The sequence below is a fragment of the Drosophila mojavensis genome, unplaced genomic scaffold, assembly GCF_018153725.1.
Source record: "Drosophila mojavensis isolate 15081-1352.22 unplaced genomic scaffold, ASM1815372v1 contig_80, whole genome shotgun sequence".
Lineage (NCBI taxonomy): Eukaryota > Metazoa > Arthropoda > Insecta > Diptera > Drosophilidae > Drosophila > Drosophila mojavensis.
The window spans coordinates 14,814,381-14,839,678 of NW_025318906.1; the positions used below are offsets into that span (position 1 = coordinate 14,814,381).

At 35.0% G+C, this 25,298-nt stretch overlaps 6 protein-coding genes across 17 annotated transcripts; 5 read left to right on the top strand and 1 right to left on the bottom strand.

Moving 5' to 3' along the window:
• The first annotated feature begins 208 nt into the window (after positions 1 to 208).
• LOC6579952 (60S ribosomal protein L38) lies at positions 209 to 700 on the top strand. The gene is made up of 2 exons (XM_002005789.4): positions 209 to 316; positions 377 to 700. The coding sequence occupies exon 2, from the start codon at positions 377 to 379 to the stop codon at positions 587 to 589; it is 213 nt and encodes a 70-aa protein (XP_002005825.1). The 5' UTR covers positions 209 to 316; the 3' UTR covers positions 590 to 700.
• A 969-nt stretch (positions 701 to 1,669) lies between these two features.
• LOC6579954 (helicase ARIP4) lies at positions 1,670 to 8,428 on the top strand (the record flags this gene model as incomplete). The annotated part of the gene is made up of 8 exons (XM_032729488.2): positions 1,670 to 2,238; positions 3,417 to 6,022; positions 6,083 to 6,681; positions 6,748 to 6,946; positions 7,010 to 7,568; positions 7,653 to 7,773; positions 7,841 to 8,077; positions 8,136 to 8,428. Coding segments are annotated over exons 2-8 (4,593 nt in total), but the record flags the coding sequence as incomplete, so codon positions are not given.
• Positions 8,429 to 11,376: 2,948 nt separating this feature from the next.
• On the top strand, positions 11,377 to 12,467 carry LOC6579955 (muscle LIM protein 1). 2 transcript variants are annotated; one of them, XM_015164004.2, is made up of 4 exons: positions 11,378 to 11,486; positions 11,608 to 11,735; positions 11,801 to 11,960; positions 12,252 to 12,467. In XM_015164004.2, the coding sequence occupies exons 2-4, from the start codon at positions 11,621 to 11,623 to the stop codon at positions 12,253 to 12,255; spliced, it is 279 nt and encodes a 92-aa protein (XP_015019490.1). In that variant the 5' UTR covers positions 11,378 to 11,486; positions 11,608 to 11,620; the 3' UTR covers positions 12,256 to 12,467. The 2 variants fall into 2 exon arrangements, with proteins under 2 accessions (XP_002005828.1, XP_015019490.1); XM_002005792.4 differs by lacking the exon at positions 12,252 to 12,467 and having other exon boundaries at positions 11,377 to 11,486; positions 11,801 to 11,964.
• Positions 12,468 to 13,009: 542 nt separating this feature from the next.
• On the top strand, positions 13,010 to 20,337 carry LOC26528347 (mucin-5AC). Of its 11 annotated transcripts, none has more exons than XM_044010473.1 (8): positions 13,010 to 13,262; positions 13,325 to 13,702; positions 13,764 to 13,861; positions 14,039 to 14,165; positions 14,286 to 14,943; positions 18,281 to 18,342; positions 18,406 to 18,608; positions 18,718 to 20,337. In XM_044010473.1, the coding sequence occupies exons 7-8, from the start codon at positions 18,415 to 18,417 to the stop codon at positions 20,297 to 20,299; spliced, it is 1,776 nt and encodes a 591-aa protein (XP_043866408.1). In that variant the 5' UTR covers positions 13,010 to 13,262; positions 13,325 to 13,702; positions 13,764 to 13,861; positions 14,039 to 14,165; positions 14,286 to 14,943; positions 18,281 to 18,342; positions 18,406 to 18,414; the 3' UTR covers positions 20,300 to 20,337. The 11 variants fall into 11 exon arrangements, 10 of the variants coding, with proteins under 10 accessions (XP_043866408.1, XP_043866404.1, XP_043866403.1 ...); XM_044010469.1 differs by having other exon boundaries at positions 13,011 to 13,262; positions 13,939 to 14,165; XM_044010468.1 differs by having other exon boundaries at positions 13,011 to 13,262; positions 13,942 to 14,165.
• Positions 20,338 to 20,635: 298 nt separating this feature from the next.
• On the top strand, positions 20,636 to 21,568 carry LOC6579956 (allergen Tha p 1). Its single transcript, XM_002005793.4, has 2 exons — positions 20,636 to 20,908; positions 21,341 to 21,568. The coding sequence occupies exons 1-2, from the start codon at positions 20,716 to 20,718 to the stop codon at positions 21,481 to 21,483; spliced, it is 336 nt and encodes a 111-aa protein (XP_002005829.1). The 5' UTR covers positions 20,636 to 20,715; the 3' UTR covers positions 21,484 to 21,568.
• Positions 21,569 to 21,941: 373 nt separating this feature from the next.
• On the bottom strand, positions 21,942 to 25,202 carry LOC6579957 (radial spoke head protein 4 homolog A). Its single transcript, XM_002005794.4, has 4 exons — positions 24,802 to 25,202; positions 24,540 to 24,732; positions 23,566 to 24,484; positions 21,942 to 22,748 (listed from the first exon to the last, which is right to left on the bottom strand). Exons 1-4 carry the CDS (start codon positions 25,122 to 25,124, stop codon positions 22,039 to 22,041), a joined length of 2,145 nt encoding a protein of 714 aa, XP_002005830.1. The 5' UTR covers positions 25,125 to 25,202; the 3' UTR covers positions 21,942 to 22,038.
• Between the last annotated feature and the right edge of the window lie 96 nt (positions 25,203 to 25,298).

A 25,298-nucleotide genomic window follows, 5' to 3' on the forward strand; every position in this document is an offset into this window, starting at 1 on the left:
TGCACTTATTCGCAAATAATAATATCTAATCAATTTATTAATGTATTTTTAATATGAAAAACTACAAAAATATTTAATACAAAATGAAATAAATGGTTTTTCTATGATCTACGATATGTATAAGAATTACTAATTTTAATAAATAAAATTGCAAATATTGACGATATCTTGACTTATAAATGTTTTGTAGTTCAATGCAACTCTGGGTGCTTCTAAGTTTGACAACCGGAAGTGACAAGAGAATATCCCTTTCCTTTTTACTACTGGCTTGTTAAATACATGTTAAAATTTTGAATTTTTTAATAAAAAGTTCAATGTAAGTAAAAGTAAGCATAAATTGTGATAATATAAATAACAGCGACTCCGTTTCTTCTAGATGCCGCGCGAAATCAAGGAGGTTAAAGATTTTTTGAACAAAGCACGCCGCACTGATGCCCGTGCCGTCAAAATAAAGAAGAACCCCACGAATACCAAATTCAAGATTCGCTGCTCCCGTTTCCTCTACACACTTGTGGTGCAAGACAAAGAGAAGGCAGACAAAATCAAGCAATCCCTGCCACCAGGCTTGCAAGTCAAGGAAGTCAAGTAGACCATCTCAATCTGAAAAGTTGTATTGGTGTACATGATTGCATTGGCCCCCTACCTTTAAACATGTTCTTTATGGAATAAAACACATGGATACAATTGTGGTGTAAAAGAAGAGTTTTTGTTATCAATTGGAGTGTTAGTGTGTGGTGTGCAAATTATGTGTTATTTGATTATAAGATAAGGAATTAGTTGATTTAAATTTTGATTCCGTCTTGCCAAAGGCGAGCCCTTTAATGTTTTGATTAGTTTCAATAGAGAAGCTAAAACGAGTGGAAACAGAACATATTAATTGTGTAGCTGTCATTAATACTGAATTTTTACTAGTAAAGGAAGTCAGCATCTGTTTTTATTAAGATTTCTGACTTAACGGTAGCTGCTAAGTGCTGAATCACAATAGGCGGTTTATTGCCGGTTAGTTTCAATGTCGGCGTTCCGATAGATCAAGAGGCCTGAATCGGCAACATGAATCAATGTGCAGGCGTAAAATATGAAAAGTTGACTGATCATTCCATCGCCCGAGTTTAAATTATGCTACCATTTTGTGCTGCTTCAATATATTGCAACATAATAGTTATTCTTGAATTTATGCCCAATAATGAAATCTCTGGACTCAACAATTAGCTTGCACAGCTTACAATATGACAATAATAGGAACCATCTCTTTGCGTATCTCAATCGAGTGGTTTTAATAACATTCTAATAGAACAGAGCCTCCTGGCTCTGCCTTGATCTGGCAAATAATAGATAGCTTTTTAGTTATATTATAAGCATTCTGCATTACTTTCGTTTCATTCATTTCATAACGAATTTCGAAATTTGTATTATATTTTTTGTTGAAGACATTGCATATTACGTATATTTTTAAAAAATCGATCGTTAGCCAAATAAGTTTTAGCTCGCTGGTAAGGCAAAGAATGATTTGAAATAATAATTATATGGTATATGTTAAATCGCAATATGAATCATTTGTAATATAATAATCGACTTCGATTTATTTGCGAGGCAATAGATTTTTTTGCAGTTGCGTTAAAGGAGTAAGAATATATCGATAGTTTCGCTGTTTTTTTCCAACACGCTAACGAATTGAAGCACAGAAGGAAATCCTATCGAACTTAACCAAAATTAACACACATAGTGAGAATGGAAAATCTCTTCTCTAGTAAAATACTGATAGGCGATAACTCGATATTTTTCAACTCATTGTTTGTATGTACATATGTATATGTAATTATTAAAATACTGTGGATATACATATTTCTAAAGTGAAAAAACAGAATTACTTAAAGAATAACAAATAGTAATCAGATAATTGTAATTTAACAGTGATTCATCGCAGACATTTTTCACTATATGTGCATAGCAACAATACAACGAAAGAGGAAATCGTATCAAAAATTATGTGGATTATTTCTACACACTATGCAGGTGTAGACTGAAAGTTGAATTTTAATTTGTATTGCCGGCTATAAATATATTTTGTATATATATAGATATTAAAAGGAAATATATACGTGTATATTAAATATAAATATGAATGAAAATAATTAATCAATTATTTTGAGCATATATATGTGTGAAAAATGCCAGAAACATGTTGATGTATATCTAAAAGTAACCTACGGGACTATTCTATAAATAAACGGAATAAGTGTAAGTAATCACATACATACATATTTACATACACATGCATCCTTTGCAGGCAAAACAAAAAAATAATACGTCTTCAAAATGCAACAAAAGTCGCTATAAATAATGACCAAATTAATGAAGTAAATTCCCAACAGACCCAATATACAATATATCTTTTGTGTATCCGCGATAGATTGTGGTCAAATTTTAACCACGCCCACTGCTGCCCACTCAAATTCGAAAAACTTATCAAATACCATTGCTGCCCATTGCCCATTGAAATCCAATGTTTTTATATAGTACAAGGGAAAGTACTTTTAATTAACAATGGCAATTAAATTGTATGTGACAAGACAGAAAATGCAGTAAAAATTTTTATTTAATTATTATTCACTTGATTGTTTTTTTATTATTTTCAAATCATAATAGACTTACATATCTTCTAATGGCTTTTCTGGGAGCTTGAATTTTCGAGAAGTAGAAAGTTTGAGAAGTAATCTGCAGCTATAACTGATAAGCCTTAATAACTAAGAATTGCAAATCAAATATTTGATTAACATTGAATATGATTATTTTATTGAACACATTTTACGTATTTAAGCTGCGGTTTTATATGAAATATCCCAATTCAGATCATATTAGAGATAAATGAGTGCACTGGGCCGGTTAGTCATCAGTTAGTCAGGACAATTTTTTTTATTTTATTTTTTTTTTTATTTGGAAACAATTCCTGAAATGATAAGATAATACTCATTTAAGTAAGATAAGAATTCGAGTATCTGATCAACGCAATAATATTACTAATGGAAGATTCTAATCCTAATCCGTTTTATAAATATATTTATTAGTTATCACGTAGATTGGAAATCTTCATCTTAACTTTAGTTTTAGGCATTAACAAACAACAGAGCGCAGAGGGCAATAAAGGCAAACGTTAAAACACGTGAAATTCTTATCGCTTTATAGATAATAATTTCAGTTCAAACACGATAATAGCTCGATGACAAATTAACATTTTTGCAATATTTATAAATAGAGTTTGGAGGGCTGGATCAGTAGTTTCAGTAACTGAAGCTGTTCTCAGAATAATGTAAGAGATCAACCGATTACTTATTAATTATAATATAATTTAATATTATTTAAGACGGAGCTCAACATATTTTACAATGAAACTGATTTAATTTATTTTCTTTATCTAGATCAAAGAAATCAGAATAAATATGGAGGAAGATAATCACCAGTCACTGGTTCCGAATCCAGCTTATTTAGCACATGAAAGATTAATGAAATCGTCGGAACTGAGTTCAAATGTTATGAATTATGAATTACCAATGATGTTAGGGAATAATTCAGATGTAACCCAAAACCAAGCTCCTAATGCATCTATAGATGCAAACGATAGAATTAGTGAATGTAAGATAATGCAAACAGTATTCAATACTAACATTAACACCGATTGTATGGCTGGATCAACAACAAAAGCTTTGCCAGAAAATTCAGTTGCCTCGCCACCCCACGCACACGCCCAAGCACATGCTCAGGCCCAGGAACAGGCTCAGGCTCAAGCTCATGCGCAACTTCAGGCCCACGCCCAGCTCCAAGCTCACGCCCACCTCCAGGCCCAAGCTCAAGCTCAGGCTCAGGCTCAGGCCCAGGCCCAAGCCCAGCTCCAGGCACAGGTTCAGGCCCATGCCCAGCTCCAGGCACACGCCCATGCACAGGTTCAGGCCCAGGCCCAGCTCCAGGCGCAAGTCCAGGCCCATGCTCATGCCCAGCTCCAGGCGCATGTCCAGGCCCAGGCACACGCACAGGCACAGGCACATGCTCATGCACAGGCTCAGGCTCAGGCTCAAGCACAGGCACAGGCACAAGCGCAGACTCCTGTCGAGGGTCATGTCCAGCCCCAAGCCCAGGTCCAACCTCATGCCCATGGACAGAAACGAAAGAATTCGGTAACAAAAGATGACAGCACAGCGAATAAAAAGGGCATGCTGACGGCTGCCGAAGAGAAGAAGAATAATCTCAGAAGAAATATCAGAGATGTGATGAATGAAAACAATTTGGACACAACAACACTGGCGGCACAGAGGGAGGAGTCAGAGCGTCTGGCTCGAGTTGCCGATCAGCAGAAATCGATGCGTGAGATAAGGAAACAAGTCGTACACAAAAACTTCTTTCGCATTCTGAATTTGGAAGAATCGAATGAAGTGAAATGCGAGAGCTCCGAACCAAACTTTTTTGTTAATAATGATAGTATTCTACCCGAAGATGAGTTGGCATCAGTCACATGTGATGATACAAATAGTAGTTTAAGTTGCAGTATTGAGGATGTCTTAGACAAGGACACCAGCACCGAGCCCGAACCCTCGAATGAGGTCGTTACCATTGACGATAGTTCAGATGATGATTGTATATTACTGTCGGAGGACGAGGAAGATTATAATGAAAGTGACGATGCCACAAATAGTGGGATGCACGTCAAAGATCTGTATAATATTCCGGACGAATACGGCCGTGTTGTTGTAAATATTGCACATCCTGAAGGAGAGGAGACACTGTACTTGGCTCCTCAGATAGCGAAAGTAATCAAACCTCATCAGATTGGCGGCGTACGATTTTTATATGACAATATAATTGAGTCTATACGTAGATTCAAAAAGTCAAGCGGATTTGGATGTATACTGGCGCATTCCATGGGACTTGGTAAAACTCTACAAGTAGTTTCCTTCTGTGATATATTCTTAAGGCACACGTCCGCCAAGACGGTTTTATGCGTTATGCCAATTAATACACTACAAAACTGGTTAAGTGAGTTCAATATGTGGATTCCTCGTCAGTCTAACGATTTGAATGTTCGTCCCCGAAACTTTGATATCTTCGTTTTGAACGACCAACAGAAGAATCTGACGGCTCGAGCCAAGGTCATCTTGAATTGGGTGCACAGGGGTGGCGTGCTCTTGATTGGATATGAACTATTCCGATTGCTGGCACTTAAACTAGTTAGTACACGTAAGAAAAAAGGCAAAAACTCGCAGATGAATGATATTCATGATTCAAGTAAAGATCTTATGAATATGGCATTTGAAGCACTGGTAAAACCGGGACCAGATCTGGTCATCTGTGACGAAGGGCATCGAATTAAGAACTCTCATGCCGGTATCTCACTTGCCTTAAAGCAAATACGAACGCGTCGACGCATCGTCCTCACCGGTTATCCCTTGCAGAACAATTTATTGGAATATTGGTGCATGGTGGACTTTGTTCGGCCGAACTATTTGGGCACCCGAACCGAGTTCTGCAACATGTTCGAGAGACCTATACAAAATGGTCAGTGTGTGGACTCAACACCGGATGATATCAAGCTAATGCGATACAGAGCTCACGTTCTGCACTCTCTGCTACTGGGATTTGTTCAGCGACGTTCACACACTGTGCTGCAATGCACTCTGCCACAAAAACTGGAATATGTTATTCTCGTGCGAATGACACCGTTTCAACGGAAGCTTTATGATACCTTCATGACCGATGTGGTTCGAAAAAAGGCATTTCCAAATCCATTAAAAGCATTTGCAGTCTGTTGCAAGATCTGGAACCATCCCGATGTTTTATATAACTATCTAAAGAAATGTGAGACTGATTTAGACTTAGAAATCGATGAAGAATCTTCTAAAAGCACCACGAGTACAGTCATTGATGCAAACGTTTGTGTCCCCGAAAAAACTGAACCAATTTTAACTCCACAACCTAAAAATGGAACCTATGTGCCTCCAAGCACGGAAATCAATAAGAACTATGCTAATAAAAGGTAAATTATATACAAACAATTTTTAAATTTATAATTTATAATTGTTAGTTTTACTTTTAGTTGTGGGCAGTATTGCGCGGATAAAGAGGATCAACTTAACTATGGTACTTATAGCGCCGAAGCGAAAGGCAATTATTGGCTGGATGCTACAATACCTTCGAAGCCGAGCTATGTGGAAGTTATAAAACAAACGGATTCGAGCATGGCTAAAGAATATGAAACTATAACTGGCTCCTCCGAAATTGTAGATCTTGATACGAATGAAATCAAAACAGTCGAGCGAAATATACCCACAGCTGCAATTAATCAACAGCAAAGTGCTGAGGATTCGAAATCTAATGAATTGAATAATTCAGGTAAACCGATCTATGGCAACGTTGTAAACGATGCTGCTAAAAAGACGCTGAAGACTAAAAGAAATGATGAATTTTCATGTTCTTGGGCTGTGGACATCATGAAAAACTACATATCTGGCCAAATATCGAGTTCACCCAAAATGGAAATATTTTTTTGCATTATGAAAGAAAGCATATATAAGGGCGATCGCATATTGTTGTTCAGTCAAAGTCTGTTGACATTGAATCTAATTGAAGGGTTCCTAAAATCCAGTTACGTACCAGGCACTAACAGCTTTTGGATGAGAAACAGTTCATATTTTCGTAAGTATTATATTGTAACTTTTTCAATGAAATATAATTAAATTGTTATTATTTTGTTATTAATAGGTTTGGATGGTTCGACTTCATCACAAGAAAGAGAAAGACTCGTTAATGAATTTAATGCGAATTGTAATATAAAACTTTTCCTAATATCTACAAGAGCGGGTTCCTTGGGCATCAATTTAACTGGAGCTAATAGAGTTATAATATTTGATGCCAGTTGGAACCCTTGCCATGATACTCAAGCAGTATATAGAATTTATAGGTAAGTTCAAGTACGATCCCGAATTGTCTATTTTATATTAATTGTTTATTTATTTAAATATAGGTACGGTCAGACTAAGCCATGCTATGTGTACAGAATCGTAATGGATAAATGTCTAGAAAAGAAAATATATGATAGACAGATTAAGAAACAAGGAATGTCAGACAGAATAGTTGATGAATGCAATCCAGAGGCGCACTTGTCTATGAAAGATATAACTAATTTATGTCACGATGACGATGATGACAGCGATCCCGTCGAAAGTGATGCTCAGAAGGCTACAGAATCTACACAAGATAATGGAATCGATAAGGTCGATATGCCAGAGAAAACAAAAGAGGAACCATCTATTCCAAAAACAACCCACATGGATCCAATCATCAATAAAATTGTTGAGCTACATTCAAACTATATAACAAAAGATCCTTTCCTGCACGAAAGTTTACTAGTTGATCAAAAGGATAGAAAGCTGTCGCAAGCCGAGAAGCGACAGGCACACCGAAGTTATGAACTAGAAAAGAAAGCCTCTGTAAATAATCAGAAATTTACTTATTCAACTGGGAAAATGCAATATAAAGTTATTAATTCTGATGGCACGGTTGTAACGCGACCAGTGGCTTCGGTAAGAATATTAACTGATAAACAGGCATTACTCAATAACTAAATTAATTCTGGTTTTATTTATTTTTATAATTTTTTATTGTAGATTAAGCCTCTGCAGACCAAAAAAACTACTACTACAACTGGTGGACGGTCAACGCGTTGGATTCCTGCTGAGGTTTGGCAAAGACAGGGAATGACAGCTCAAGAAATGACATTACCACTTGGTACGCAATTCAGATATTCAATTATACATAGACATAATTTATAATAATATAATATATTTCTTTTCAGATGTTGTCATACCTACGAATTCATCAGAAAAATCGAATATAATACTCAAAGCCGGTCAAAGAGTTATGGTATTAAAATCGGCGAAAGGAATATATATGCAATTAGATAGCGGTAAAATAATAGCAATTAGAACAACAGCCAAGAAACCAGATGATGAGAAAAATAGCAAAGAAGACGTAATTGATATTACATCGGACTGCGATACGGATAATCCGAAACCTAAATCCCCAGAACAGGGTAAGATACTTCAGTAGTATATTTAAATTAAACAATTGAGAAATATTATATATTTCAGATAAATCGACGGATAAATCAGCTGTGCCTAAGACAAATGAAACCAGTACTAAGGAAGGTTTACCAACTCAACCGCCGCCTGATCCAGCATTTGCAAGAACTGGCATTCTTGAGGATCTACAGCAAACTAAAACTCACGCATTGCAAAATAATAGTCAAGTTGAAAGTTTAAGTAGCATCCCGTCGAGTCTGCATCAAATGCCTGAAGATTTGAACTATCAAAAGCAACAACAGCAGCAACAACAGCAGCAACAACAACAACAACAGCAACAACAACAGCAGCAACAGCAGCAGCAACAACAACAACAACAACAACAACAACAACAACAGCAGCAGCAGCAGCAGCAGCATCAACAACATCAGCAACAGCAACAGGTGCAGCAACAACAGCAGCCGCAGCAACCGTACAAGCATGAAGGACAGTTACCGATTGTAGACACATATAACAGTTCACTAAATATTCCATCGAATGCATCACAACCACAAACAATGACTTCCAACACTAATTTGCCAGAAAACTCATATTTCTCAAGTAAAAACGTTCAGCATTCGTTCCCTCCCCAATATTATAATTACTATGACAATAAGAGCACACCAACAGCAGCCAACTATCATATAAACAATTATGCACCCTATGGCCATTTTAATTTTTCTCCCTATCATTCCAATTTCCATGCAACGCCTGGTTATAGTTCCGGTAGTTCCGGATCATACATTAACTCAAATGCCTTTCCCAGACAACCCTGGAACTCAGTTGCAAATCATCAATCAAACAATGAATCAATTCGTCAACAACAATATATGGGAAGCACGTATTCAATCAATGAATGGACTTCGCAATAAACAAAATAATTTAGTTATACTGATGATGATTTCACTAAATAACTTTTGACTTATTTATTTATTAGGTTAGAAAAATCTCTTAAAATGTAGCAGTAAATACCAAATAAGATTGTCATTCCACACAGATAAAATGTATACCCACAATATAAACTTAGTAAATATATGATATGTAAATAAAGTCTATTACTTAACTGCTGAAAGTGTATTAATGTCCTAATCTTCCGTATTATTGTGGAGGGTGTGTCAGATATGTGGAATTTTCCTATGGGTATTAAGATATACTTTATTAAATTAAAATTATTTCTAATAATTTGTTGACACAATTTCATATACGATTCAGATTATCTTCAGGGAATACGAGTCTACTGCAAATTAGCGCTAAACAAATTTTATGTAACATTTAATGGAATTTCTGAATTATTGCGCTCACATTAATTACTACAAAATGTGTTTCTGTGTGTAAAGCTATTCTGCTAAAAATTTACATTGACGCGAGGTCATGTCTCTCATCCATTCCACAGAAAATTGAGAAAAGACTAATTTATGTAGTTCTGGAAACATACAGCCATTAAATGACAACGGTACTCGCGGTATTTTCTAGTCGTGCAGCCTCTAACTAAACTACACTCTAACTTGTGCTATTTTAAGAAATTGTGGGATGGGGTTTTGGCAAATTTATCTTTTATACTCATCAAATTATTTTTAACATGGTACGTTTTAATAGCATACAAGTAATTTTACAGAAGAACAGGTAGAATGGACTTAAAAGAAATTATTTATAAAACATATATATCCCTGTACAATATAAATATTATATATATGAATAAACAGGAAACAACTTGGGATACATCAGAAATTCCTTTAAATTATGAAAACCTTTGTTTGTTTTATGACATCTGTAAAATTTTGCTGTTTAATGTTTTGATGCTAATTCTTAAAAAGTATGTTCCTAATCATAAATATTTTAGTTTACGGATTACCCTATTTAGATATAAATTGCTAATCAATATTTCTCATATTTGGATTACATTTAGCCTTGCCGACAACATGGATCAAACTTTATATATCTCTTTATATATCTGGCGTGGCTAAAGATCAAACATCCTAAGCAAGATAAACATACATAATAATTATATACATGCATATTTAAACAACTTTTGTAATTTGCCAATTTGCAAAGCAAAAAAACAGAAATGGCTTGAATTATCTGACTTGGCGTCCTGTTTATAAGCCAAATTACTTGTCCATAATTTTATAGGCTAGCAGATGCTACTTTCTGATAGTAACAGAGAATGCATACAAATTTGTTTTATTGTAAATATTGCAGATTTCTAAGGTATACTTTAGTTGGCCTAATCGACGCTTCGCGTGCTGCCTGAAACCCAAAAATATATTTTTGGGCTTCTATTTCATTGCATTACAAAATTGATTTAAAAAAATATATATATTTCTTATACCCTTGGGAAGTGGGAAGGAAAAATGAAAAAATAAATAAAAAATTGAATTTCAATTCAATTCTATGGATACATGTACACCCGAGCAATACATATGTATGTACATACCCTCTATACACTGATACAATTTGGTGAATTTACGAATGTTTGTATGCAAGATTTATTTATATTTATAAAGCATACACTTTTCCATACACAAACATATTCTTTCTGCTTCTACATACATATATACAGACAGACATATGTACTTATGATTGAATATGTGGTATATTTTTATACGCGCCTCTCATAGCTACACGATATATATATACACATATATGTATGTATGTATGTATGTATGTATATGCATATATAGTTATATTGGTTTTGTGCAATGCGCCCTCCGCTTGCAGCACGCGTCTGCGTCTCGTCTGTTTGTTTATGGCCCACGCACTTAAAGTTAAAAACTTGAAACATAAAGTATACACACACAAGGACGCACACATACAAAGCTCGAATCTATTTTTATAATATTGCAGGGAGTCCTCTAATGACTGAAGTCTTACCTTACTCTACCCTAATACTAGTCTTAGTCATCCACACGAAAATGGAACTCAGATTTCAAATGGAATGACTTCAAGCAGAGTATGCGATAGTCGGACATTTGTTGTCAACTGCAACGTCTACTTCTTATATATGCAGTTGCATAGCTTGTAAATATACTAAAGAAATGTAATTAAAAAACCCTATTCGAATTAGATATATAATTAGTAATAGTTAATTAATTATAAATGAAATACCATTTAATAATTTCTTTTTGTTGTTGTTGTAAAGCAGGTATATTTGTAATAGATTTATTTTCATACTGGTTACGTACCCGACGTAACCCCGGGAGGGGTGCAAAAACAAAAAAAATTATATATTTATCGCTTTATTGCCGTATGTCTAACGCAAAATGTATTTTTTGTTGTGCCGTGTGCATCCACAAATATAGACTACCAGACTACAGAATCTTTCCAGTTTAGTCGGCAGCGTCTTTGACATACAGGAACTTCTTTACAAGTCTACCATAGTCGGTATGTTAAAGCTGTTGAAAACGAGAAAAAAAAATCTTAGATATATGTAGTAGAATATTTAAGTTTAGTACTGAAATTGTTCAGAATCTCTTATAATATTGAATTTCATAATCTTTTGTAGCTAGTATAACACAATGCCATTCGTTCCGGTAGAGACACCCAAATGCCCAGCCTGTGGCAAATCGGTTTACGCCGCTGAAGAGCGCGTTGCTGGTGGCTACAAATTCCATAAGACATGCTTCAAGTGCAGTAAGTAGAGCCGTAAACGAATTTCTTCCTGAGCAATATACCAAAATGTGATGTTCCTCGAATAGGTATGTGCAATAAGGCCTTGGACTCGACAAACTGCACCGAGCACGAAAAGACACTGTTCTGCAAAAATTGCCATGGACGCAAGTATGGTCCCAAGGGCTATGGATTCGGCGGTGGTGCTGGCTGCTTGTCCACGGATACGGGTGCTCATTTAAATAGAGAGTGAGTATCTGGAAAAGTTAGAAAGGATTAATCTTGAGCCCACTAAGAATGGGATTATAATATGAGCATATACATATATGGTATACATATATATCTGTATATATAGATGTATGTATAGATCTATATATGGTATGTTTAAAATATAATATTCATATATTTATATATATTATATATATAGATATATATATGATATATCTAATATATATTTTTAGAAATGCTTGTATATATATAGTATTTTTATTTTTATACCTTCTCTATCTAACCAACAATTTGATTTTCTTTTTTTTCCAGTTAAGTTAATGGTTCCTGCTAACTATGATTTGATTAACTCAATTGTTTCGACGAGAGTCGTGCAATTATAGTTCATATCTTGGACCCTATGTGTTATAATTATCCTGATATATGTGAATCTTATGAAAATCAAATATTTTTGTATTCATTTTCATTACTGACTGTAAATTAAATAAATCAAATAAAAAAGAAAAAACTATTTTAGAATAATATGTATAATATTGATTGTATTTAATTTTGTTGAAAAATTTCCAAGAATTTTCAATCCACTACTGTGTTCAGGTGTGATCTATTTAAAAAAAGAAAAATGAAAGAGTTCACTGAACTAAACTAGATTATTTGATAGCCCATAATTCAGTTATTTAATGACAGTTAAGCAGATCTTTAAATTATATAGACTTGATATAGATTTCAATGGAATTTTTTGAGATGATGTAAAACAAACTCGGTTGCCAGACGAGTAGACACGCACATGGCGAATATCGACTCAGCTGTTGGCTGTTTATGTTGGACGAGAATAGGTATACATAGGAAATACCACTTATAAACATTGACTGATTGAATATAGCAATTGGTCATGAGTCATGCGTTTCGAAAATAAGATTTGAAATGGATTTTCTGAGTTTGATTAGATTAAGCACACAGTTTTTTTAATTTAATTCTAAATTTATTTAACATTAATTTTAATCAGTTTTAATCAGAAGCCGCCATTAGGCTTCAATCTTCAAGCTGACAGCTTAAGCAAGTTAAGTTGTTTTTCTGCTTCAATACATATATAGAATGCCATGAAATATATACAAACTAGTTATTTAATATAAAAACACAAAAAATACATACTTAAACATTTTTGATCGTTGCCCAATTAAAATAATTCATACATCCATACATATAACAATTATACATCTGACACGAAACATTTGATGAGTTCTAAGAATGGGGATTATCAGCCAAAAAGAATTAATATCTAAGGATTCACGCACTCAATTTTAAGAGTTTTTAACACTAAAACAGGTAATTATATAATTAATTTATATATAATATTTTTAATATATCATTACTACATTATTAATTAGTCTAATTACAGTTTGGATTAAAGCTTATTACATTTCAACTCGCCAGTTATTAAATAATCTAAATGCCTTTAAATACACAATTAATTTAAGATTCTCTGAACATATCTCTCTGATCTATAATTATGCCATCTGAAAAGACCTACAACGGCAGAGCGGGTACTACATGGCTTGGTTTTCAACGCCGACAAACAGTCTCAACGTATCCCTATAACTTTATAACGGCTATACATAATAAAATCAAAGTAGCGGTTATGAATTCAAAGGCTTTCGATGGTCAAAGAACAAGAGTTAATAAGGAATGTGAATGCATAAATCTATTTAAAGGATATTCTAATAAATCTATACAGACAGATAATTATAGTAAGAAGAATTTTAAATGTGAGTAGACTAGAGATATAAGCTCAAGATTAAATGTTAAACAAAAAAAACCTTTATATAGGCAATGATCAAGTTGGTACTGCGAGTTCGGAGGAAAAGACTCTTAAGCAAAACATTTTGAATAATAAATTAGTAAGGCATACGAAAACAAAGAGAAGGGTAAGTCTTTTAATGGTTAATTTAATGTATTTTAATCATATATATTGGCTTTTATTTAATTTCCTATATATAATAAGAAGAAGATATTTAACAATTTTATAAAATCGCATATCGAAAATCTACTCAAACTTTTGAAAGTGCGGGAGAAATTACTTATAGATCGTACAACATATTTAGTTTCATTGTTTGAGCTGCAAAAGGAGCGGCTGAAGGCGAAAGGATATCTCAAGCAATATTCGAAAGTGAACAAAATGCAGGAAAGACTTCTGAATCAAATGAGGGAAGAACGACTATATCTAAAAAGGTTAGTGTTTAATAATATAATAAAATGCTGCTGGCAAAAACCCTGGCCTAGTATATATACTGAATTTCTCTTTATTAGTCGTATAGAAAAAGTGTACAAGAGTTTTTAATTCTATTTTAGATTACTAAATTTCACTGGACATAAGGAACTTTTACTCCCTACAAAAACATTAGGAAAACTGACGAGTCAGTCAACTCTAAGAAGTTCGACGACAAAGCAGGAACTTTGCCGTACACAAAATAGACCTATGTTGAGAGCCTTCTACTATAGTAAAGCTTTGCCCAATTTTCAGACTGGATCAAATCTTTGTTATTTTGATTCAAAAGGTAACTTATTTATCTTATCCAAAGGCAGGAAATCATTAGGTTTTCCAGTCAATGATGTTCGACGCGCTGGAGCACAGCTAATTGAGCTCTGTAGCCCATATATAAAGCAGAATTTATTTGATCAGCTCAAGAGATGTGAAACAAAAACTAATTTGCCTATGCTTCAAGCTGATTTACAAGTAAAAGATGAAAACTTCGGTGCTAAACATAATGAAGATCTGGAGTTACCTCCTAAAAAGTCCTTTTTGAAGGAATTTAATGCAATTTGGAATGCCATTTGTGACAAACAGGAACCTGCGTTAGTGGACTTTACATATTATACGACATTTTTGAATGAATTATTTAATGAAGACTTTGTAGAGAGAAACCAATCAAATATGCTGAAAATGAAGGGCGAGGATTGGCCGTTGAAAAGTGTATTTGCAGCAAGAATTATGACAATTCTTATAGATGTAAGTAGGTTTGCAGCCCTTTACTATGAAATGCATAGCAATTTTAAAGGATCTATCAAACAACTGAAAACTATCATACGCCTAATCAAAATTGCATTTCATAAACTAAAAAAAAAATACTTAACGTATTCTTGGTAGATGCAGGATGAACACTTCATTTTATTTATAGACATCACCTAGATAAGTTAAAAAAGAGGAATAAAAAGTATTTAGTTGGTATACTCATTGTGTGATATGATGTATTAAAAGTAAAGAAAACAACTTCTCAACTTTTTCTTCTTCAGAAAATAATCTTGAAGACCAAAAACTTAGACCAGGTATGCGTTTGTGAAATTCTGAAGTTACATCTGAGCTGCATTTTAGGTGCAATCAAAATGTTGAGCAATGATCTATTTGAGTTTATTTTATCCACGGGTGAGTACAAGTTACCACTCAATGTATTTTAAATATTATTTTATTTATTTTTAAAAACAGATTATTTAAATTTTTACACGCGTCTAATCATGGATTTGACCGTTGACATAATACGAGAATATTGTGAATTTGCCCAGGAAGATATTACGCAAATGGGCTGCTCGTTGAAATTATCAAAAACTCTGGCGGCTTTACTCGGCCGACATTCAAGTCAGCCCAGAACACAAAATACTCAGTTTTATACAATTGATAAATTTAAAATGGAAAATTCTTGTGACAATCTCGACAAAATTGTAATTAACGATATGTATAAATCCGACGTCAACTGGCCAAGCTATCAATGCAAAGAGCCCGAGCTACTTAAGCTATTGATTAGCGAATTAGTAATTTTGCATCTAAATGAAATTATTCAATGTGTCTTCAGTGAATGAATGACAATATAAATAATTAATTTTCGTTTTGTAATCGGACTATTATCACTCGATATTTCTTTTTTTTTTTTTCAGTGGAAATTTAATTTTGTGTTTCTAATGGAGAAAGTAATTTTAATACCAGCAGAAAGTTCCATAAATCCTAGTTCTTCTTTGGTATAGCGTTGTATACTCTGAACCTACTGGTGGTATATATGGTTTTATTAAATGAATGTAACAGGCAGAAGGAGTATATTCCTCTAAGTATTTGCCCTGAGAGTTTGTTCCAAGTATTTTCTCTCAGAATTTCAGTTTTTTCTCTAAGTATTTCCTCTTAGTATTTCCTCCAAGAATTTCTTCTAATAATTTCTCCAAGTCTTTAATACTTAGCTGAATGATCACACACTTCACTTTAATTCAGTTTACTTCACTTTACTGCACTGTACAATTGACCCCCACCAGGCCTGGGCGACTGAAGAGATGCTGCAGCTGCTGCCCTTTATATAGGGCACCTTTCACTCACACACTAACACGCGCTCAAATGTAAAGCCCGACGTCAGGTAGGGATCGTTGCAGTCGAGCTTTAATTGACCAATGGGAGCACCCTCTGCAGCTGCAAGCATTCTCTTTTTCGATTTACTCATAAATACGAAGTGAAGAATGCTGCATACACATAGACAACTCGAATGCTCTTCGGTAATTGTTCTTCGTCCCTTGCTGGCAGACAGAGAGACAGACTGAGTGACAGCACTGACCAAAGTCAATGGTGACCGGCAGACTGAGAGAGAGACAGACACACAGACAGACATACGAACAGACATATAGGCAAACATATACGCATAGTCAAATCGTATTACCTCATCTCTCTGCTCAAGAAAATATGCTTGATAAGGCTATATGTTGATATGCTAAATGCATTATGTACATTAATATTTATAATTATTAATTAATTATTACTATTAATTATAACAACAATATTCAAATTAAATGAAATTAAATTAAGTTTTTGTATTAAATACCTTTTTTATACATTACTTCTCAAATGTTTTTGTATTGCATGCTTCAAAATGAAAATTGTAAACCGCGCAAAGCCGGGCAATTTCTGCCAACTTGCGTTATTTGCACAAAGAAAAGGAGAAGTTTGTGGTATTAGGTGAGATAGAAAATATCTATTGGAAATTTAACCATGCATGTAATGCTATGCTTCAAGGCGTTTACAACATATGATCTCGTAGCAACGAACAGTAACCCATTCTGTTTGAGAGTGATAAAGGCATAGATACCCTCTATTGCCTAAAAACTCTTTAGAGTGTGTATGAACGCATACTAATACAAAATTATGATTCAAAATCAAATCATCACTGAAGAAATTTATGATATTTAAAAAATATATATTAAAAAAAAATATCAATAATAATAATGATAATAATAAAATAAGTAGAGGGCACCCAAATGGTATGTTATAAAATTATAAATATAAAAAAGTTTAAATATAATATAAAATATATAAAATAATATAAACAAAATTAACATTTTATGTCGTGTATTCCGAAACAGGTAGACAACTTAACTGTTATATACCATCTACCCTTGAATATGAAACTGAAACTATATAGGGTATTCACGTTAGCTACAAATGCCTCAAGTCAGTCGTCCGTTAGTCTTTAATCTTTAACAGTGAGTAGCTGTAGCTGCAGCTGAATCTGTTCAACATGTTTTCCAAGCATCTTCAGATATTCAACTTTGTTCAGATTTTTATTGGTAAATTTGATATATCATTATTAAATATGGTTCTAAAATATCAAATTTGTATATGTGCATTTGTGTGTTTAAAATATGTGTATTGAAAGAAACTTATTGAGATTTATGTGTCATTACACCCTGACATCCAATTTCGCTATTTCTATATGTATGATCATATATGAACCTGTATGGAAAATTTATTCATAACAATTTTTTTATAGAAGCAAAAAAAATATTACTTACTAGATTGGCCAGAAACTATATATAAAATAAAATTACTTATAATTACTTATAAACGAAATAAAATTAATTGGAATGAATAAATTGTATATTTAATATACAAATTATTATAAATCGGTTGATTTAAAAAGTAAGAAAAAAAGTGTATATGTATATATATTTTTTATTTATTTATATATAGTTTAATAATTTCATGAGAAAGTGATTGAAGAAAGCAAAACGTTTCATGGCTAGCTGTACTTGTACATCTGTGTGTGTGGGAGTTTGGTAATATTTATATGTATGCGTAAATGTGAAAGTGAAGCAATGTGTATGTGCATGCTAATATGTATGCGTGAGTGAATATGTCTGTGAATAATTATTGAATGTTGAATATTTTAATGTTGAATATTTTCTATTTTATTAGGGTTCAATCCTAAACTTTTTAATAATGAAATAAAACAATAAGACAAAAACAATAAAAATATATGTGAATTTTCATGTTTATATTTTAGTATATATATTTTAATTTTTTATAATTTTCATTCCAGGAACAATAAGTATATTTCTGATTACAAAGGCTTACAGCGACAATATTCGACATAGTCCAGGAGTACGTATAATTATTATAAATAATGATTAAGTGTATGGAATTGTTTTAACAAATTTCTTACAGCTATGGGCCATGGATGGGCAGCCTTATTTTCTTTACAGTCAATTGGGAAAAAACTATTTAAATGCATATAGAAAACTGTATTGGTATGCGAACAGAAATCCAACACTAACACCAAGAAAACCACGTATGGGAAATATATTTTATGCGCATGGATATAGAAATACCCCACGGGAAATTGTTCCGACTCATGGAAGTCACTTGAGGTATTTGTTTAAAATAATCAATTCATTTTAAAGTAAATGACAATGGATGAAATGTAAAGCTTTTTCTTTTTAATTATTTACAAAATTTTCTATTGGACTTCTCTTTTAGAAATACATATAAAAATACTTATGATGGTCCATTGTCACCGCAATTTCTGCGCTCATATTTGACTGCCGCGAAGATTTCTTCAACAGCTATGACAATGACAACGGTTAGCAGCGATCAGAACTATCATCCATCTATCCACTATCCTGAGTTTAAAAAACAACCGGAATACAATTTGAACTCGGACTATAAAATTCAACCTGAATACAAAATTCAACCTGAATACAATATTCAGCCCGCATACAATATACAGCCCAACTACCAAACTCCACCTGATTATAAATTGGGCCCCGACTATAATAATCTAACAATTTGCAAGAAAAATAAAAAATCTATTGTTGCTGCTGCCGACGAGAGCCAGATCATAAATGTTGCACAGCCTTCGCAGGCTGTTGAGGATACGCTCGCCAACAGCATGTCGAAAATAGATCAGCCCTATCAACCGTATGTGACCCATACCTATTTTACACTCGACGATGTCATACTTCCATATGTCCCGGAACATAATTCGACAGCTAAAACCAAAAAGGAAAACCTGAGTCAATTTGAGTCCCAGAAAGAAGGAGAAGAAGAAGAAGAAGACAAAACGACCTCAAATAACGAAACTCTGAATACTCTCTTTGATTTGGATCTTTTCAATATCGAACCCATTACATCCACAAAAGCTCTGATTACAACAACAGCATCAACAACAACAACAGCCAAGGCGACAACAACAACAACAACTGAAGAACCACAATCAACTTTTGCGACAAGAAATAAACTTGATTTCTACACAGAATCCACTCAATTGGCGACATTAAGTCCAACTGAACCTTTAACTTTATCCAATACAACATCAAATTTTAAGAACTGGAATTCGACACTACCCAACTTATCGCCAAGAAAAATCTTGAAGTTAACCAAAAACTATACTAGCTCCTGCGATAATTGCCGCAAAGTTCAGTCAACTGCCAAAACTCTGTCAAATCTCGATGAAGCGAAATTGAAAAGATCTTCGAGTTTGTTCAAGAAAAATGAAGGCAACGAGAGTAAATATGGCAAAAAATTAGCAGCGGCAAAATTAAATTTAACACAAATTCATAAGAACAAAACTTTGCCAACTTTTATAAAGAACTACTCAGTCGCTAATTTGACTACCACGACAGAGGCGACACAGCTCAAAAGTAGGCGGGGAAAAACTAATTTCGTTAACCTAAGGCGTCGCAAATTTCATGGTAATTCATATAATACCACGCCCACAAGCAGCATACCTGATAAAGTGGTAAAGCCTGAACTGGAAGTAAAACCCCAAAATGTTACCAGCGATGTGGGCAAATCTCGCAAAGCGAAGCCGACCTCCACAACTGCCAGCAGCGTTATTTTGAGCACCTCCCCAGCTTCAAGCAAAGCTACGACTGTTGCCTCAGAATCAGCTATTATGACTATATCTAATACGAATGTAAGAAAAGTGAAAAGGATTGTTCCCAGATTCAAGAAGATATCGCCCCTCGATGCCAACGCTACCAAAACGGATTTCGCGCACACAACTGACTTGCCGCAACTGCCGATTGAGGTTTATTTCACAAAGTTGAATCAAAAATAATTTTTATATGTAAATCTCTAAAAATCAAAATTGTATTTATACCAATATTTATTTATTATTTATTATATATTCAATAAAAATGTTTTGCTTCTTTTTTTGAGTTGGAGACTCTTAGGCGAAAATGAAAACTTAAAGCTAATTTCTTATGCAGCAATACTTCTGCGGCGTAGCTTAGGCATGAATGATAATCTTAATTGATATTTAGTCAATCGCGGAAATTAAAAAAAATGGTATAGTTTTCTATCAAGCTTATCCAGTTTGATACATCCACTTAATTTAGTCGTTTTTACTACAACCCTGCAATGAACTTTGAAACGCATGCGCTAAATTATATCAAATACACAAAATAGAACGCACAAAACATCAGCATCCAATACACTAGCACTAGCACTATCATATTAATAACAAAAGAAGTTATGTTCTTTAGAAAAATATCAGAGAAATCTATTTTAGTTTTAATCTTCTTATTTATGATGCTGATTCCCGCTCAAGTCGATGCTGACGAGAAGAACATCAATAGACTCTTAAACAATCAAGCTGTGGTCAGTCGTCAAATCATGTGTATTCTTGAGAAAAGCCCGTGCGACCAGTTAGGAAAACAACTTAAAGGTATATTGTAATTACAATTGGTATATGTGTGTATTTTTTACAGGCAGTTAGCAAGAAGACAAAGCAAGACAGCGAGCTGACTCAATTTGGCTATGTCCGTTTGTCCGTTCTTTTATAACTCATCATCCTCACTTATCATTTTTCGAGTATTTCATGCAAGACATTAAGATTTTTAAAGCTTTAATAGAGCGAAAATATATTTCCAATATTTTCCACTGTCTCCCCTATGTACCTATTCAAACATTGAAAAAAGAAAGCAACCTCTCACCTTGACCCTTCGTACATATACATATAGATATCAAAAGTCCTAATCGGAAATCCACAACAACTCTCCTAATTGAATATTTCTTTTACATTTTACTACTCTTTATATTACTTTACTATAACTATAATTTAATTTATATTTATTGCATATCAAAAACTCTTTTCTAGCTGCTCTACCAGAAGTCATAACAAGAAAATGCCGCAATTGCTCGCCCCAGCAGGCACAGAGCGCACAAAAGTTGACATCATTTCTGCAAGCTCGCTACCCGGACGTCTGGGCCATGCTAATCAAGAAATACCAGACAGCTTAAGCTTAATGCGTGAATTTAATTGTTAATCAAACAAAAAGCTCAATATACACAAAACTCGAATAAAATTGCAAGTTTGGTTTAAGTAGCTATTTATGTATATGCAATTTATACGCTGTATAACTAAAAAATAAAATGCCAACTACTTCTAAAGTCCAAGGGCTTTAGGCAACTCTATCGTACGTGGACAGCAATATAGTTCCAGTTATATGAAGTACGGCACAGTAGGTCTCTTTCGACTTCTGCATACAGTAGAGGGAAGGGAAAGAGCAAAAGACGGTAGCAATACAGAACTCAAGCAGCAGGAACAGAACCTTACATCAGTTGGTAAAGCCATGGGAAGACGGAAAACCACATACAAGTGGGACTGAAGCCGGTAGATCCATCATAGCTAGTTTTCTGGGAGCCATTTTGCCTTCATGTGTCTGTGTCTGAGTGTGTATTTTAAGTCGAGCTCCCCATTAAGTCGATAACTCTTTATTTACGACCCATTTGCATTAATTTCTGTGAACATTGGAAGACTAAGTGCTACAAGTAACCCAGGTTATTTCAAGTGTCTTAAGCATCATTGTCATCGTTGTCGTAGTCGTCGATATCCTCGCCATCGTACTCATGCAGGCTTTCTCCGATATCGACTTGTCTCTTCTGCTTACTCAACAGCCATTCGTTGTAGGCAATTTCGTCCTCAACTGAGGGATCAGTAGTCTCAATGAAATCTTCAACTGAATGCGGAAATTCTTCTTGAACAATGGGCAAGTGCTTAAATGGTATGTTGCGTCTGCAAAACTTATGTCCCCATCCCAAGTAAATGGATTCGCATGTCTTTTCGAAAATAAAAGTGAATGCGCCAGGCCATATATTCGATTGCATAACCAAAACGCGCTCCTTTTGATTAGTATATCGGCTCGTGAAACGCACCAGCCATGGGACAACACAGTCCGGACTCATATCGCTGGCACATGATGTCAAAATGTCTGGGCCAGTCTCTGGTTGATTAAAGCCCTCTATCATTTCCTCTTCTTCGCCCTCCTCTTCACCATCAGCCTCCTCTTCTTCAACCTCTTCATCCATTTCCTCCATAAGCCGCATCTTCAAATACATCGCCAGAGCTTTCTCTCGCTCCTTGCGGGCTTTCTCCTCGTCGTACCAAACAATACGACCTTGATTTAAAATATTTGGTCTACAATGAACCCAGGCAACAGGAGTTGCTAGAGTTGCCAGGGGCTCTATTTCAAATCGTTCATTTTTCAAGAGCATTACGTCGTTATCTGAAAAGAGAGAGAGAGTGTTAATTGTGAAATGAGATAAACAGTATAAATGGACGACTTGCTGTCTATGCCATTTAATAATTATAAATATTAATGTACATAATGCATTTAGCATATCAACATATAGCCTTATCAAGAATATATTCTTGAGCAGAGAGATGAGGTAATACGATTTGACTATGCGTATATGTTTGCCTATATGTCTGTTCGTATGTCTGTCTGTGTGTCTGTCTCTCTCTCAGTCTGCATGTCACTCAGTCTGTCACTCTGTCTGCCAGCAAGGGACGAAGAACAATAACCGAAGAGCATTCGAGTTGTCTATGTGTATGCAGCCGTCTTCACTTCGTATTTATGAGTAAATCGAAAAAGAGAATGCTTGCAGCTGCAGAGGGTGCTCCCATTGGTCAATTAAAGCTCGACTGCAACGATCCCTACCTGACGTCGGGCTCTACATTTGAGCGCGTGTTAGTGTGTGAGAGAAAGGTGCCCTATATAAAGGGCAGCAGCTGCAGCATCTCTTCAGTCGCCCAGGCCAGTTGTGTAGTGTGGGGTCGGTTGTGTAGTGCAGTAAAGTGAACTGTGTGATCGTTCAGCTAAATATTAATGACTTGGAGGAAATATTTGGCAGAAATTTTTAAACGAAGCACAGAAGAAATTCTTTGAGAAAATACTGAAAAGAAAACAGAGGAAATACTTAAAAGAAATATTAGTTTACATGTTATTGTTGTCTGTTGTATTAGTCTGGCAGTTACGTTATCCAATAGAATTGGCTACATTTATATGAAAACAAGTGCCTTGTAGTAGGAGAATGGGTTACCTTGAATTGTATCCTCTTCGCCTTCATTGTAATTGTCTTCCTCTTCTTGCTCCTCCTCCTCGTCGTCAAAGTTGACGCCATCAAATAGATCTTTTTCCTTCTTAGTCATACGCCTATAATAACCTTGCGGTGCGATATGAGTGCTAGCCGTAATACGAGCAATTATGGCACGTAAATAATGCTTTTCCTTGCCGGGAAAGCATGGATACGATACAATATCAGACTCCAAGTCACCAGTGAAGAACTTCTTGATTTGGCGAGAAACAACAATTTGCCTAGGCGTCACTATGGGTAATTCAATCCAATCATCATAGAGGTTGTTGACGACAAAGTATGAGTATCGATTGCAGCCCAGCCCCACTAATTCCGGTGGTATATCGTAGAACTCAATTTCCTCTGCCAAGGGCACTGGCGGAGCCTTTGGTGTCATCTTTTCCAAATCCTCGGGCGAAAAATTCTCCCATCCATAAACTCCTGGAGTTAGCTCTGGACCTATGTGTGAGGGCAAAGGATTCGGCTCTTGATTCTTTCTCATCTTGAAAGGCAATTGCTTTTCGCGCATTTCTTCCTCCATCATTGTCAGGCGTGAGCTGATCTCCTCTCGAGTAAGAGAAGCTTCCACAATGTAGTAAGACGCCTTCAAGCCATTAATACAGCCCCAAAATCGACATTGCATTATGGACGGATGGGTCTGCAGTCGGTTAATAGAGCCTGCCAATTGGAAAATATCATCTTTGCTGATTGTAAAGCCGCACTGGTTCCAAAAGAACTGCAGCTGCTCGACACGTTCATTGAAGGACACGAATAAACGCATACTATCATCAAGGTCTATTTGAAGCTCCCCATCGGCGTATGTGTATGCCTCTTCGCCAAAGTCCTCATCTCCGCCGAGGTCAGAGCCTTCGGCATTATGTGGTAGCTAAATGACTAAATTGGGTAATTTCTTGATATAGACCTATTTGAAGCAAACTTGCCTTTATCGAGTGCAATATGCGCTTTGCGGGACGGAACATGCGACAGTCGGCAAAGACGGCGTTGGGGGGAAAGCGTTCCGGCACATGGAATTTCTGCTCGCGTACATTTCGACTAAACTCTTCAAAGAAATCAATAACATTCGGAGGTCGTTCGTCAACGACGCGCTTAACTATGTCACTTAAATGATCGAATCTAACAAATTTACAGATGATCTTAGCTTTATTGTTTATCCAAAAAGAGTTAATAACTTTTCTCACTTACAGGTTATCTCCGCTCAATGTGCTGTATTGCTGTAAGATCGACTTGGCCACGCTCAGCTCGTAACCAATGTGTGGCGGCTCATGGCCAGATGCTCTTTGAAATTGGGTGTCTGAGTTGAAGGCGCCAATTGAAATTGTAGTAGAGGAAGAAGTGCTGGTAGATGTGATTATATTCGAGCATTTCGGCGATTCATCGTGATCTACAACGTCTTTATTGGCTATAAGTTCCTTTTCCTTCTTCGATATTGTCTTCGGCGGTGCATCTGATTGCACCGATGAAGTCGAGTCGGTTGTAAAATTTTGTAGAGATGCTAAGTCATCCATTATAATATAAACTTATTTTACAGGTCGTTATGGGTTTATTATATTGTATATCTAAGTGACTTTCAATAGAAAGCCCACTATGTAGTTAATTCTTAAAAAAAACACTATAAAGAAAAAAATATACTCTTATTTAACAACTCATAGATTGCAAATTTTATTTGATCCTGCTATGCT